At 34.5% G+C, this 14,826-nt stretch overlaps 1 protein-coding gene across 6 annotated transcripts in view; it reads left to right on the top strand.

Annotated features, from left to right (window-relative positions):
* The first annotated feature begins 10,656 nt into the window (after window positions 1–10,656).
* The window catches only part of ADGRB3 (adhesion G protein-coupled receptor B3), an 856,580-nt gene continuing 852,410 nt past the window's right edge, over window positions 10,657–14,826 (top strand). For 3 of the 6 annotated variants that reach the window (XM_031964677.1, XM_031964676.1, XM_003769193.3), the window contains exons 1-3: window positions 10,657–10,863; window positions 12,388–12,586; window positions 13,671–14,442. In XM_031964677.1, the coding sequence (XP_031820537.1) occupies window positions 13,686–14,442 (757 nt within the window). In that variant the 5' untranslated portion in view covers window positions 10,657–10,863; window positions 12,388–12,586; window positions 13,671–13,685. Of the gene's footprint in view, window positions 10,864–12,387; window positions 12,587–13,457; window positions 14,443–14,826 lie in introns of those variants that run through there. The other 3 variants (XM_031964673.1, XM_031964674.1, XM_031964675.1) reach the window with 3 other exon arrangements.

The raw sequence follows: 14,826 nt of genomic DNA, 5'->3' as shown, positions 1-14,826 counted from the left end.
GAAAGGCCAGCAGATGAAACAGAAAAAGTTTAGAAAACATAGTATTGTTACTTAACATTGATCTACATGTAGCCCATGACAAATTCTTAACCCACATTTTTTTCAGTAAGGTACTGTAAACACTCCATAAAAGAAAAAGAAAGAAAAATTCAGACTTCTCTGGTAAGAAGGGGCAGCCAAAAACTTTTATATGCATTTTTTTCTTTTTTTGCTAGAGCAATTGGGGTTAAGTGACTTGCCCAGGGTCACATAGCTAGGAAGTGTTAAGTGTCTGAGACAAGATTTGAACTCAGATCCTACAGACTTCAGGTCTGGTGCTTAATCTATTGTACCACTTAGCTGCCCCTTATGTGGATTTTGCAAAAAGAAAGGGAGAGAGAGGAGGTAACATTCCCTTAACCTCCATGATGTGGAAAAGAGAATTGTATGTATGTCTGTGTATATTGCACAAATGAATTCAATGCATCAAAAATAAAATGGGAAATAGATTTGTTATACGTGTATGTATCTATTAGTTTATAACATGTTATATAAATTGTATATTATATATATATATATATATATATTTAGATTTGTTTGTGATGTGTATATATGTATGTGTATTTGAATATCTCACAAACTGATTCAATGTACTTAAAATTGGAAGAGATATTGATAACTGGAAGGAAAAAAAAGTTTTCAGGTAAATTTTTTTTGATAAAGTTCTCATTTCTAATATATATGAAAAACTGATTGAAATTTATAAGGACAAGATTAATTTTCCAATTGGTCAAAGGATATGAATGGGTGTTACCAAGGTTACAAATCCAAATCATCTATAATCATATGAAAGTCATAAGAAAAGTGCTCTGAATAACTAATTATTAGAGAAATGCAAATAAAGGCAGCTTAGAATATTTATCTCAAACTTGTTAGGTTACCAAAATTTAGGAATAAATAGAGAAAATATGAAGGGAAGACAAATATTTGAGGGGCCTATGGGAAAGTAGACACATTTATTCACTATTTGGTTGAATTGTGAATTGTTCCAACCATTCTAAAAAGAAATTTAGATGCAAATTAAAATAACTGTGAGGTACCACTACACACCTCTCAGACTAAGATGACAGGAAAAGATAATGAATGTTGGAGGGAATGTGGGAAAACTGAGACACTAATACATTGTTGATGGAGTTGTGAACTGAACCAACCATTCTAGAGAGCAATATGGAACTATGCTCAAAGGGCTATCAAACTGCGTATATCCTTTCATTCATGGGGCCTGTATCCCAAAGAGATCATAAAAAAGGGAAAAGGACCTACATATGCAAAAAATGTAGCAGAAACAACTGGAAACTGAGTGGATGTCCATCAGTTGGAGAATGGCTGAATAAGTTATGCTACACAAATATTATGAAATATCATTTTTCTTTAAGAAACAATCAGCAGGATGATTTTAAAAAGGCCTGGAGAGACTTACATGAATTGATGCTAAGTGAAATGAGTAGAACCAAGAGAACATTGTACAGAGCAACAACAACATTATATGATGATCAATTCTGATTGACATGTCTCTCTTCAAAAGTGAGGTGATTCACACCAGTTCCAATGATTTTGCAATGGAGAGAACCAACTGCATCCAGAGCGAGGACTGTGGGGACTGATCACAACATAGTATTTTCATCTTTTTTTGTTGTTTGTTTGCTTTGTTTTTCTTTGTTTCTCTTTTTTTTTTCCTTTTTGGTCTGATTTTTCTTGTGCAGCATAATTGTGAAAATATGTACAGAAGAACTGCATGTGTTTAACATGTTGGATTACTTGCCATGTAAGGAAAAGGAGGGAAGAAGGAAGAAACAAAAATTGGAACAAAGGTTTTGTAAGGATGAATGTTCAAAAATATCTATGCATATATTTTGAAAATAAAAAAGCTTTTTAAAAAAAGAAATTTAGAGCTATGTTTAAAAAGCTACTGAACTGTGCGCTAAAGATATCAAAAAAGAAAAGTAGTTCCTATATGTACACAAATATCTAAGCAAGCCTTTTTGTAGTGGCAAATAATCGAAAATTAAGGGGGTACCAACTAATGAGAAAAATAACTGAAATGATATGTAAAAGTAATGGGGTACTCTTGGGCTATAAGAAAGAAGTAAATTCAGAAAAGCCTGAGTGAGCTATACATTTTTGAACATGGCCAGTCATGAATTTTAAAACATTATTATAGTTATTTGTTAAAGGATTTTATGTTTCATTTTTTTTTTTTTTTAGTGGTTGAGAAGAGGGTTGGGGTGGCAAAAATAAATACTTGAATTTTAAAAATAATTTTCATTCTGCAAAGAATAATAGAAGTTAGATTTTTTTAACTATTAAAGTTAGAAGTGACCTCAAAAATTATCTCATCTAATTTCTACCATAAAGGTAAATTCTTTCTATATAAAAAAAAAATATTTCCATTTTATGCTGAATATTCAAATCTAAAGAGTTTTTTAAATGAAAAAACTAAAATTATTGGTTGAATCGAGATTAAAAAATTATAAATGAAATTCAATAAGTATAACTATTGTCTTGCATTTAAGTTAAAAAACACTTTCTCAAGTTTTAGAAGGGAAAAAGTCTGAATTAACAAAAAAAGCAAAATGTTCAATAGTATGAAATAATTATTTTTCTCTGAGACCTCTATAGTATTAAAATCTAAACCAGGGAAAGTTAAGAAAAATTATAGGACCAGAGAGCAATATCATTAATAAACATTTATTTGAAAATAAATAAAATACTAGGAAAAGGATAATACAATTTATTTAAAAACCATTCACTTTGATCAGACTGAATTTATACCAGATGTGCAAAGAATATTCTACTTTAGGAAATAACATAAAAATCATATTGAACACAAATACACAACTATATGTTTATCAAAATATTTTTTAGAAAAAAGTTTTAGTCAAAAAGCAATATCCATTTATTATAAAACTCCACAAAATAGAAGCATAGAAAGATTTTTCATATGATTTTTTTAAAAAATCTATCTAATCCACTCCTAAAAAATTAGCATTGCATAACCATAAGTTTTCAATAAATATAAGGGTAAAGAAAGGGTTCTCCCTTTACTTTCTAATATTTGATATGCTTAATAGAAAAATTTGTGATATCAATAAGATGATGGGTGAGGAGAAGGAGAAAAGGCAAAGACAGAAAAAGAGGAAATAGCATTAATAAGTAATATATTATAAAACAAATCCCTAAAATCAACAACATTTTTATGTTGCAATAACAAAATCCAGGAGAGAATAACAGAAAGAAAAATGCTAATCAAATGAATTACAAAATACATACAAACACATCTGGGAGTCAATTTATCAAATCATACTCAATATTTATATAGTTAAGAAATTGCTTCTTATACAAATAAAGAGACTTAAATTATAGGAAAAATTTCCAGTACTCATAGCTGGGGATACTGATCTAATAAAAATTATGAAACTATTGAAATTATTTTTACCAAGGAAATACTTTTAAAGAATTATGCAATTTAGCAGCAAATTTTACTTAGAGAAATTAGTTAGTATATTTTTTAAAATAGTGGGAGGAAGTAAAATTGAAGAGAGAGCTATAAATTCTGGATATTAAACTCCATTATAAGATCTCAGTCCTCAATACTGATTAAAATAAAAAATAAAATATAATTTTATAATCCAGTGTTCTATAAACCCTGAAATATATATTACTTAGGAAAGAACTCTCAATTTGATGAGAATTGCTAGCAAAGTAAAATAATTTAACAGAATTTGGATTTAGAGTAACAACGTTTACTATGTATTACAATAAACTTAAAATTGATATATGACCTAAACAATAAAGATAATACAATAACATAATCTATAAAGAAACATTTCAGAAACCTTTTCTAGTTCTAATTATGATATAAATCCTTTACTCAAAAAGTTATAAATATGATTACTAAAGTGAAAATAGTTTCAATTTAAAGAAACTGAAAAGATTTTTTAAAAATAAAATCAATGAAAGTGAGATACAAAAGGAAACAATTTACTAAGAAGATGCATTTTTAAAATCAATATCTTTGATTAGGATTTAAAATCTATTATATGTAGGCAATTATTAAAAACATATAAGGCCTAATGCTATTTTACAGTAAGAAACAGATATTACTCAAAGAAAAAGATAGGGACCAGCAGACCCTCCAAATCACTAATAATAAGAAACTGCAAAAGAAAACAACTCTAGGGTTCATTTTATACCCTGAAAATTGTCAAGGGTGACAGAAGATAGGAATGATTAGTGTTGGAGTAGTTGTGAAAAGACAAGTAAACTAATGCAGAGATGATGGCCCTATAAATTGGTTCAAACATTATGGAGAATAATTTGAGACTATTCAAGGAAATGACTAAAATGTCCATACCCTTTGATACAGAGATTTCACTAATGAATATACACTTAAGGAGGCAAAAAGGGGGAAAGAGGCTTGTTTTATACAAAAGAATTTTTTTCTAATTATAAACTGAAGGAAAAGATTCTGTTTACTTTGCTTTATGTCAGTTTAAATATCTTTCCATGTTTCCCTAAATTCATTATTTTTACAGTACTATAGCATTCCATTACATTCTTTCTTATATCACAATTGATTTAGCCATTAACTAATTAATGGGAATTATCTTTTGTCTCCAAGTTTATGACTACAAAAAGTACTCAAACTGACAGATGACCAAATAGACATCTTAAATAATCCAATATCGGAGAAGGAAATAAGAACTACATATAAAAGAATTAACAAAGTTAAAAACCCCAGGCCTTAATGGGTTTAAAGAAAATTTCTGTCAAAGTTTAAAAGAACAATTAATGAAAATATAACAGAATGAATTCTCAAAAGTTGGGAAAGAACTCTATCAAATATATTGTATAGGAAAAGAATAGTTCTAATATTTAAACCACAGAAAGCAAATACAAAGAACTATAAAACAGTATCATTAATGAATATCAGTTATACTATTGCAATCATGTCATTTGTTTTCTGCATTGTGTCCCTCCTTTCCCCAATCCATCCTTAATATAGTTACTAAAGTAACATAATAAAACATACATCTGACTGTCATCTATAAAACTACATACTCTTTGTTCCAGCAGTGCCTGGATTCTGTATTCTAAGAAAATCATAAAGGAGGGGAAAGGACCCATATGGGCAAAAATGTGTGTAGTAGCTCTTTTTTGTGGTAGCAAAGAATTGGAAAATTAGGAGATGTCCATCAATTGGAGAATGGCTGAATAAGTATATGAAGGCAATGGAATATTATTGATCTATGAAAAATTATAAATAAGCTTTTTTAAAAAGGCCTGGAAAGATTTACATGAACATGTAAAGAGTGAAACATGCAGAATCAGGAATACATTGTACACAATAACAGCAAGAATGTATGATGATCAACTATGAAATACTTTGTTCTTCTCAGTGGACCCAAGGCAACCCCAATAGACTTTAGATAGAAAATGTTATCTGCATCCAGAAAAAGAATTATGAAGATGAAATGTAAATCAACACATGCTATGTTCACTTCTTTTTTTCTCTTTTTTTCCTTTCCCATAGTTTTTTTTTTCCCCTTTTGTTCTGATTTTTCTCTTCCAGTATGATTCATAAAGCAATGTAAATTAATACTACAATAAAAAGTAAATTAAAAAAATAAAATGTAAGCTTCCTGGAAACAGAGAATGCTTCATTTTTTATGTTTGTTTTTCAAACATTGCACAGTGTCTGGACCATAGTAGTCATTTAAATATGCTTGTTGATTGGTTTAGTGTGGCAAAAAGCTTAGAGAGATGGTCTCAGAGTAGAAGATCTGGAATTCCTGAGTTAAAGTCCTGACCCTGATCCATTCATACAAGCTATTAGTCCATGGATAAGACATTTAGCAACTTTCAAAGTTATAAACTGCAGATCTGTATTGATAGAGGAAGTTCCTCTTCCCTCCAAATAAAATGTAGATCTTGTCAAAATAATAATGATGATGATGGTGATAGTGATGATAACTTCACAATTAAATTGAAGCTCTTCCCTGTGAGTTTGATACCACAAGCATTAATTCAGATTCATAGATAAGAAAATTAAGCTGCAACATGATTATTAGTAAATGTCAAAGGTCACTTAATAATTGGGTGTAACAGAACTGGAACATGAAGTCTGATACCTCTATTTTAAGAGCTAAAATTCTTTCCACCAAACCTAGGTATATACTTACTTTCTTCACTGGAAATTACCCTGTATAACAGATACACGTATGACCTGAATGACACATACTGCCATTCCTCTATTAATTTTGAGTGGTTGCCTATTTATTCTAGGGGATAAAAAAAATTAAAATCCTTTGTTTGGTATTTAAAGCCCTTCACAGTGAGGCTCATGTCTACTTTCCCAAATTGATTTGCCCTTATTCTCCTTCACAAACTCTTCATCTCTGCAAGCTTGGCTTACTGACTGTTTTTTATATATAACATTTAATGTCTTGGTTTTCAGTTTTTGTACAGGATATATTTTTTTCCTGGCATGCCATCCTTACTTTTTCCTTTTGAATCCTTTGATTATCTTAGGTTTTATACCCTGCAGGAGAAATTTCCTGAAATCACTTACTCCAATTTTTAATGTTATACAATTGTTCCCTGGCCCCTTAAAATTATTTTACATAAGCTTTTAAAATTCATATTTATAGACATTCTTATTTGTGAATAACTTGAACTCGTGAGGCATTTAGGTGACATAGAAGATGGAGTGCTGAGCCTGGAGTCAGAAAGACTTGAATTTAAATGTCACCTTATTCATCTGAGTCTAGCTGTGTGACTTTGGGCAAGTCACTTCACTTCTATTTATCTCGGTTTCTTCAATATTGTAAAATGAGGATAATAATAGAACCTACCTCAAAGGGTTGTTATGAGGATAAAATAAAAAAAATTATAAAATGTCTGGTACATAGCATGCACTATATAAATATTTATTCTCTTCCTTCATTTATGCTGTATCTCTAGGTAGTGGGGTTTTTCTTGTTTTTCTTCTTTATTCTATCCCTAGTGATTTGCATATAATAGATGTTTAATAAATACATGTAGAAGCTAATTGAACAGTACAAAATGATAGTTGTGAAGATAGAAGAAACCTCAAAAGTCATCTAACAGTCATTCTAATATGAGAAAAATGAGGCCAAGAGAAATAGAGTAATTTGTCTAAAATCAGCTTTGAAGTGAGTTTTAAAGATATTTTTGGATCCAGGTTCTCTTCTTTAAAGTCTTAGGCACTTTTAACTATATGATTTCTGTTATGTTGTCTGTAATAGGGAACAAAACATTTATGCCTACTATGTACCATTGGGAATAAAGATTTTTGGGAGGGACAGAAAGATTATTATATAGAAATTACAATTTGTCATAAAATTAACTGATAGAAAAGCCAGGACTTTGTCAGTTCCTATTCTTGTCTTTTTAAGTGGCATTATTTTAAATCCACTCTCATTTAAAATCACAGAAGTTGAAAAAATAAAAAAAGAATTTTGTAGTACCTATTCCTTTTGCTCTCCTTTGGATTGTGCTGTCATCATCAAAGCCAGTAGATCAGACACAGATTTTGTACATAAATCCTTTTAGTAGTTCTTCATGTTGACCTCCTTGAGGAAGTTAATTACAGGGTCAGAGTGTCTATGGGGTTACTAGAGACAATGGCTTACAAGGCATATTTATCATCCACATATCATCTGCTATAAATACACCTTTCTACAATCATCATCAGACTAGCTCAGTATCTTGCAATTTATGAAGGTTATGGGAAATAGTGTGAAGGGTGAAACACTTTATTAAGGGTGGCTTTCTTCTCTGACCCAGTCCCATGTTCCAACTTGAATATAAATGAATATATGTGTACTCTTCAGCAATAATACTTTATAGGTTGTCCCTCTGTTGGATAAGAAGAGGTCATTGCTAGTGTGAAAATATATATATATATATACACACATATATATATATTTTAATTTTGGAGATTTCTCTCTTCTTTATTGAGACCATCCACATTTGAAAATAATGTAAATTTTACATTCCATTACAGTTATAAAGAATAACTATAAACAAATCCACCATCTCTTTGTCTCTTTTTAAGGAAAAGCTTATGCAAAGCTTTCATCTTTTTCCTTCCAAAAACAAAACCAAAAGTATTATATAAACTATTCATATTTTTAAAGGAGACCTTTACAAGCTGATTTATCCAAAAGTAACAATACTTCTCTCCTTGCACCTCTTTTCTTTAATTGTAACTTTTCCAATAATCCTACTGATCAGAATTTGTTTAGCATGGGAGGTTAACAATACAATATAAACCTCTGTCGAAATATAAATGTATGAAGGAAAAATGTCTTTAAGAAATGTCTTGAAATATGTCTGACAAAATTTTTTTCTTTACATATAGATCATCAAAAAATGTTATAATATATTGAAAATCCGATTTTAAAAATCAAGGACACCATCTTTCCATAGGATTTACTTTTTAAAGCCATGGATTGATAATTTCTAACATCATGATTAGATTGGTTGGATAGAGAACGACAAATTGTTTCCTAGGCAGAGTGTTATCCATAATAGACACAGACATTGGCCCTAAGGCAGGGACTGTGTGGGATGTTAATATTCCCTAGCGGGCAAAACCCAAATTATCATATACTAAACAACTTTCGTGGAGGGAGAACCAGAACACTCCTTGCTCCCTGCCTTTAACCCACCTAGTAAAGGCTTTTCCAGTTGCCTAGTTCGTAGAAGTAAAAAGGATAACCAAGAGAGGAAAAGAAAAGGGGGAAAATCAGGAAAGAGGAAATGAATGAAAAACATTTTATTCAACTTCACCTGAAGCTAAAACGGATTGTCTACTGATGATTTCATCACTTAAAAAAAAAAAAAATCCACTTTAAGAATTCTCCTCCCAACTTCATCTCTAAGATATTCTAGCATTTGTTTTGGAAACTATAAACTGAATTTGCAGGCAGAAAAACAGTCAGGAGGCTTAAAAGCTATTTGGAGTTATTCAATCAAATATTTCAGCAAGCAGTCTGAATTAAAGGTTAAAAAAAAAAAAAAAAACCAGCGGAAACACCCCCCCCCCCTTTCCGTATAATCTACATTTGAAGCATTTACCATACTCTCCTCTTTTCCCATTTCCTCCACCACCTCATACCGGTTACCAGGGTAACTTGAAAAAGAATAAGAAATATTAAAAAAAAAAAAAAAGTTCTGAGCTCAAAGCCATAATCCCATTGCCATGCAGCGAGCAATACAAGATGTCCAAGGAGCCCAAGCCAAGATCAGGAGGGAGGAAAAAAAACAAAACAAAAAACGTTATCTAGATAGAACAAATAAGACGTTAATTGCAGTCTCTCTGAGAAAATTGCTATTGTTCCGGCCAGGGACAGGCAGCAGTTTGAAAGCTAAAATGCTTACTCTCTTCAGAGTACTGTATCAATTAATCTGTATTGCAGAACTCAACTGACAGCTTCTGGGGCTGCGACAGGTTTTTGCTGCGAGAAGGAAGATCAAGTACTCCACTTCTCACCCCTTCCACTTTTTCTCCTCCCACTAACCACATCGCCCCACTCCCCACGCCCCCTCTCCCGACCCCTTCTTTTAATCCCAATCTCCGAGTTTCTCTTACAGTGGGTCGCTACCTGTCCCTCTCCGTGGGAACTGAGGCTGGAAAAGCCTCCCAGACGCAGAAACTAACGTTCGCAGGACGGACGTGCTCAGTTTTGAGTAGCCGTGACGTGCAGGCCTGGTTGGAGGACACTGGAGTCCCTCAGGTTGCCTCCCTCTTTCGCCTTTCCCGCCTCCCCATTCTCTGACGCCCCCACTTCGCGCCCCATTCCCTCCTCCCCATTCTCTCTCTCTCTCTCACTCACACACACACACACACACACACTCATACACACAGACGTCAGAGCAAAACAAGAGCGCAGCGCCTGTGGAAGCGCACAGCGAGCTCGGGAAGAGCATCCAAGCGCACCCATGCTGGAGAGTAAAGCGCAGCGCACTCGGACGAGCGCGCGCACTCTGAGACACTGGAGGAAAGCGAGCGCTCACGTGCGCGCGCGCGAGCACACACGCGCGCACACACACGCACGCACACACACTCATACACACACAAGAGAGGGAGAGGAGAGCTCGAGCGCGCGCGCACACACAGACAGAGCTTTACTATCTCTCTCCCTCTCCCTCTCTAGACTCCCTCCTCACTCGGCATTCAAACAGCTTTCCGACATCATCAGCCAAGGATTTTTTTTTTCCTAGTCGCTGTCCGTCCATCAGTACCTGAGGGGGGAGGAGGAAGAGGAGGAGGGAGAAAAGAGGAACAAGAATAAGCCTGTTAATCTTATACCAATAAAACCCTACCAACCCTACAAACCCGCCTAAGCAGCAGCTCCAGCGCTTTGAGCTCTCTCCTCGGCGTTTCCTTGGCATCTTGGCTACTCGTGTTGTTGGGTTAGATTTGGTCAAACAAATCGTCGCTCTTAAGCCAGTTCCATTTTTTTCCCCTTGCAGTCTCTCGACTTGGGCTTTCCCACCCCCTCCGTTCTCCGTTTGGGAGGTTGGATTGAGTTGGATACGGCGCCAAGCTCTTGGGTTCGCTGGGGGTGTCCTCTCCCCTTTTTTTTTGCCCCTTTCCTTCTTGTGAATGTGCTTTTCTTTCCTTCTTTCCTTCCTTCCTTTCTTTTTTTTTAAATCTTGGTTTTGGAACCTGAGTCGGGGAAAATGGGCAACGGTGATTCGGCCAGAAGGGGAGTCTCACCATCACTGTTGTTGGGACGTGTGCCTGTGCTAGGCTCTTAGAGAAATAGCCTCCCTCAGCTTTCGGAGTGGAAGGTAAGAGGGTCTTGGGGTATTCATTCTCCATGCCCATTACCAGGGATTATTGCTATAGACTTTGAAGCCTGGAATATGGGGAGGGAACGAAAGGACAGGCTTTCACTATTGGGTTGAGAAGCTGGAAGTGAGGGGGAACCAGACAAAAACAGCCCCTCTCACCTAATCATCCTCCCCTTTCCCCTCCCCCCCAAAATCTCTGCATTTACTCAGACGCCGCAGTTGAAAAGTTAGAGAAGTGTGTTTTGCGAGAGATCTGCTTCATTCATAGTCATTTCCAGAGAAATAGAGAAAATCTGACGTTTATGTGTGATTGGGGTAATTTTATGAAGGGGGGGATTTTAGGTTAAGGAAGTTAAGATAAGGGGAATCAGTGGGTCTTATAGTGGGGGAAAATGAGTGGAGTGATGGCGCCGTCTATGTTCAACAAAACTACAGTGTCACCTAGAAAATCAGTTTTACATAGCTCAACTAAATGCCCATTTGCTTTTCCGCAGATCACTAACTAAATAAATAAATGATCTAATCCTAAGATTCCCTGACCAGTTATCCCCCTCTTTCCTTGCTTATTTCTTAAAGAGGAGAAGCAGGTGTTTAATTGACCCTGCAGTCCTTCTTAGAGGCCATCTCAGTTATTCTTTTACTGGCATTAAGAACAAAACGAAATTTTGTGTCTTCAGATTTTTTAAAAATCAAGAACAGTCTTTTCAGGGAGCTTGCCCGAGCAAACGCTGAAGTGAAATCAGGGCTGTTGTGCCAGGTTTTCTAATGCAAGATGAGGAAAGCACTGCAGACATGGACTCCGGCATATTATGTGGAAGGAAAAAGTCCGGAGGTTTCATTTGGAAGAAAAAGAAGACCGTTTTTTGAGTTGCAAATTATAAAATGAATCCTTTATCATGGTTGGAATTCCTAATTTAGACACTTATTGTCACATTGGCTTTCAACGCCTACACTCTATCCTGTAGAATACTGCGCAGACCTGCATTGCCTGCAAAGTGCTACATGAAGAGAAGGATATTATTCTCAGAATTTCCATTAACTTTCTTTCTTTTTGAAAAAATTTACATGTTCTGTAACTAAACTTCATCAAGAAAAAAATAATGTATTATTCAGTAGTCTATATGCTTAGGACAAAACAGAGGAGCAGTGTTTTTGATAGCTCCAGTAGATCTTGTGTTATTTTAAACTGCAGCTATAAAGAGATTTAGAGTTGGTGCTGTATTACCCATGTCAAGACTAAGAGTTTAAATTATAATCTGGAAAGCTTAGAGATTTCTCCAGGGACTTCAATCTGTCGATGTGTTCCTGTGTATGTGTGTGTGTGTGTGTGTGTGTGCGTGCGCGCGCGTGTGCGCGCGCGTTGGTGTGTGTTATGCAATGGGAAGGAAGAAGCTTTTATATATATATATATATATATATATATATATATATATATATATATCTTGGGTTGGGAGAGAAGAACCTAGGTAAAGCCAAGATTCAAAACTCTAACTGCCTCTGTCTGTCTGTCTCTGTTTACAGAACAGCGGAAGAGGCTGCAGTCTAAAGACTTTTAAAATTAACTTGGCATCACTTTTCTCAGCCCAGACACTAACTGGAAAACGAAGTGTCAGTCATTTTTTAAAGAAAAACAAAACAAAACAAAACAAAAAACCCTCAAAAACTTCTTAAAGGTTAAAGCTGAAAACATTCAAGTTATTTTTGGAAACAACATACAGAGGTAAATATAACCAAGGTTATTATATCATGAAAAGTCAAGATAAAACAACAAAAACAAAACAGGAGGGGTTTGGGGCCATTACTGGGAAGGGATCCATTCTATAGATGCAATGTGCTAAGACAGAAAATATAACTTGTTTTTCATCTGTCATGTGCAAATCTTCAAGTTATATTAGATAAGTCTAGATAAAAGTACTAATTTTAAAAAGCAATTAAAAGAATAAATCCAATTCAATTACTGTGGTTCTTGTATTTTTCATTGACATAGCCTTTGGATACAGATACTAATAGAGTGATCCACTTTATGTATCCCAAGAGGACATGTCACATTGAAATGAATGTCTTTAAATCCTGATTTTCAGTGGCATATCAAATAAGTTCCCTCTATGTTTTTACCTATGTATACCCTTTTCCAGAAAATAGTTACAAATTTTAAGAATACATTGTTGATACTTATGTTGTCGCACAGGAATTTATCATTACAGAGACCTTTGTATATCAGGTGGTCCTGCAAAAGCATATAGACATGTGGTAGATGATGTTCCATCTGCAACAAATAATAATTTGTGCCTTTTTAAATAGTGACTGTAATTTATCACAATAACAGTACATTTAATAGTAAGGAGATAATTTAATGACAACAGTTCCTCCATTTTCAGATTAGATTATGTGAGATATTTCTATGCATAGTTTAGGGAGGAAAACAAAAAACAAAACATGTAAATTGATTTTTTGAAATGTGACACTTCATTAAATCTATAGGTTTCATTTCCATTTGTAGTTTTATAATTCACTGACAGGGAATAGCTACTAGATGAGTGAGGACATCCCTATTAATGATCTATTAAATCTTATTTTTAATTTGAATTTAGGGAATTGGACCATTGTGAATAGCCACATGGTGGCGCTGTTCACACAGCATCGAACAATTTCCTTGCGTTATAAAATAAAAATTACCTGCCCTTCTTTTTGTAAAGGGTTTTAACTGAAATCTTGAAAACAGCTGGCCACAATATTGGAAGGAGTTTCTTTTTCAATGCATGCAGAATTACCTTTGCATTGTAATTTCCTCCACATTTTTACAGGCCAAATGACATAGGATGAAGGCTGTTCGTAATCTGCTGATTTATATATTTTCCACCTATTTCCTGGTTATGTTTGGATTTAATGCTGCCCAAGACTTCTGGTGTTCCACATTGGTGAAGGGAGTCATTTATGGATCGTATTCTGTGAGTGAAATGTTTCCAAAAAACTTTACAAACTGCACTTGGACGCTGGAAAATCCAGATCCAACCAAATATAGTATTTACCTGAAATTTTCCAAAAAGGACTTCAGCTGCTCTAACTTTTCTCTCTTGGCTTATCAGTTTGATCATTTTTCTCATGAAAAAATAAAGGATCTTTTAAAAAATAACCATTCTATAATGCAACTCTGCGATTCCAAGAATGCTTTTGTATTTCTACAATATGATAAAAATTTTATTCAAATACGTCGGGTATATCCAATTGAATTTCCAGGATTACAGAAAAAAGGAAATGAAGATGAAAAATCTTTTTTTGAGTTTTTGGTTTTGAATAAGGTGAGCCCAAGCCAATTTGGTTGCCATGTATTATGCACTTGGCTGGAAAGCTGCTTAAAATCCGAAAATGGGAGAACGGAGTCTTGTGGGATCATGTATACAAAATGCACCTGTCCTCAGCATTTGGGGGAATGGGGAATAGACGACCAGTCCCTGATGTTGTTAAATAATGTGGTGCTTCCCCTCAATGAGCAGACGGAAGGCTGTCTAACCCAAGAGCTGCAAACTACTCAGGTCTGCAATCTTACCAGGGAAGCCAAGCGTCCACCGAAAGAAGGTAAGTGTAGAGGAAACTGGGTTTAAGGGTTCAGGGGGACAGAGTGAGAAGGGAGATTTTAGAAAAACTTAAAAAGGATTTTTGTCGTTTTTATGATTTTTAGGTCATCTTATTTCCTCTAGTATTTCTGTTGTATTTGGGTTCATCTGAACTCAAGAAGGTCTTTATTGATTTAATATCTAGGAATCATGAAGGTGAAAGGATGAATAAGTTTGATTAGAATGAAACATACCCTCAGAGACCTTTGAAGATACTTGGGGACTGAAATGAAATGACAGGTGCCCTAAGCTTGACATGTTCATCCAGATGTATCTGTTGGTGCCTGTGCATATAGAGGAGAATAGATACTACCTCCTTGAGTTTGCAGCTCAGCCAAGAGATAGT

This window comes from Sarcophilus harrisii, chromosome 4 (assembly GCF_902635505.1).
Source record: "Sarcophilus harrisii chromosome 4, mSarHar1.11, whole genome shotgun sequence".
NCBI lineage: Eukaryota > Metazoa > Chordata > Mammalia > Dasyuromorphia > Dasyuridae > Sarcophilus > Sarcophilus harrisii.
Note: the sequence above shows the minus strand (reverse complement) of the source record. Positions and strands in the feature narration are given on the sequence as shown.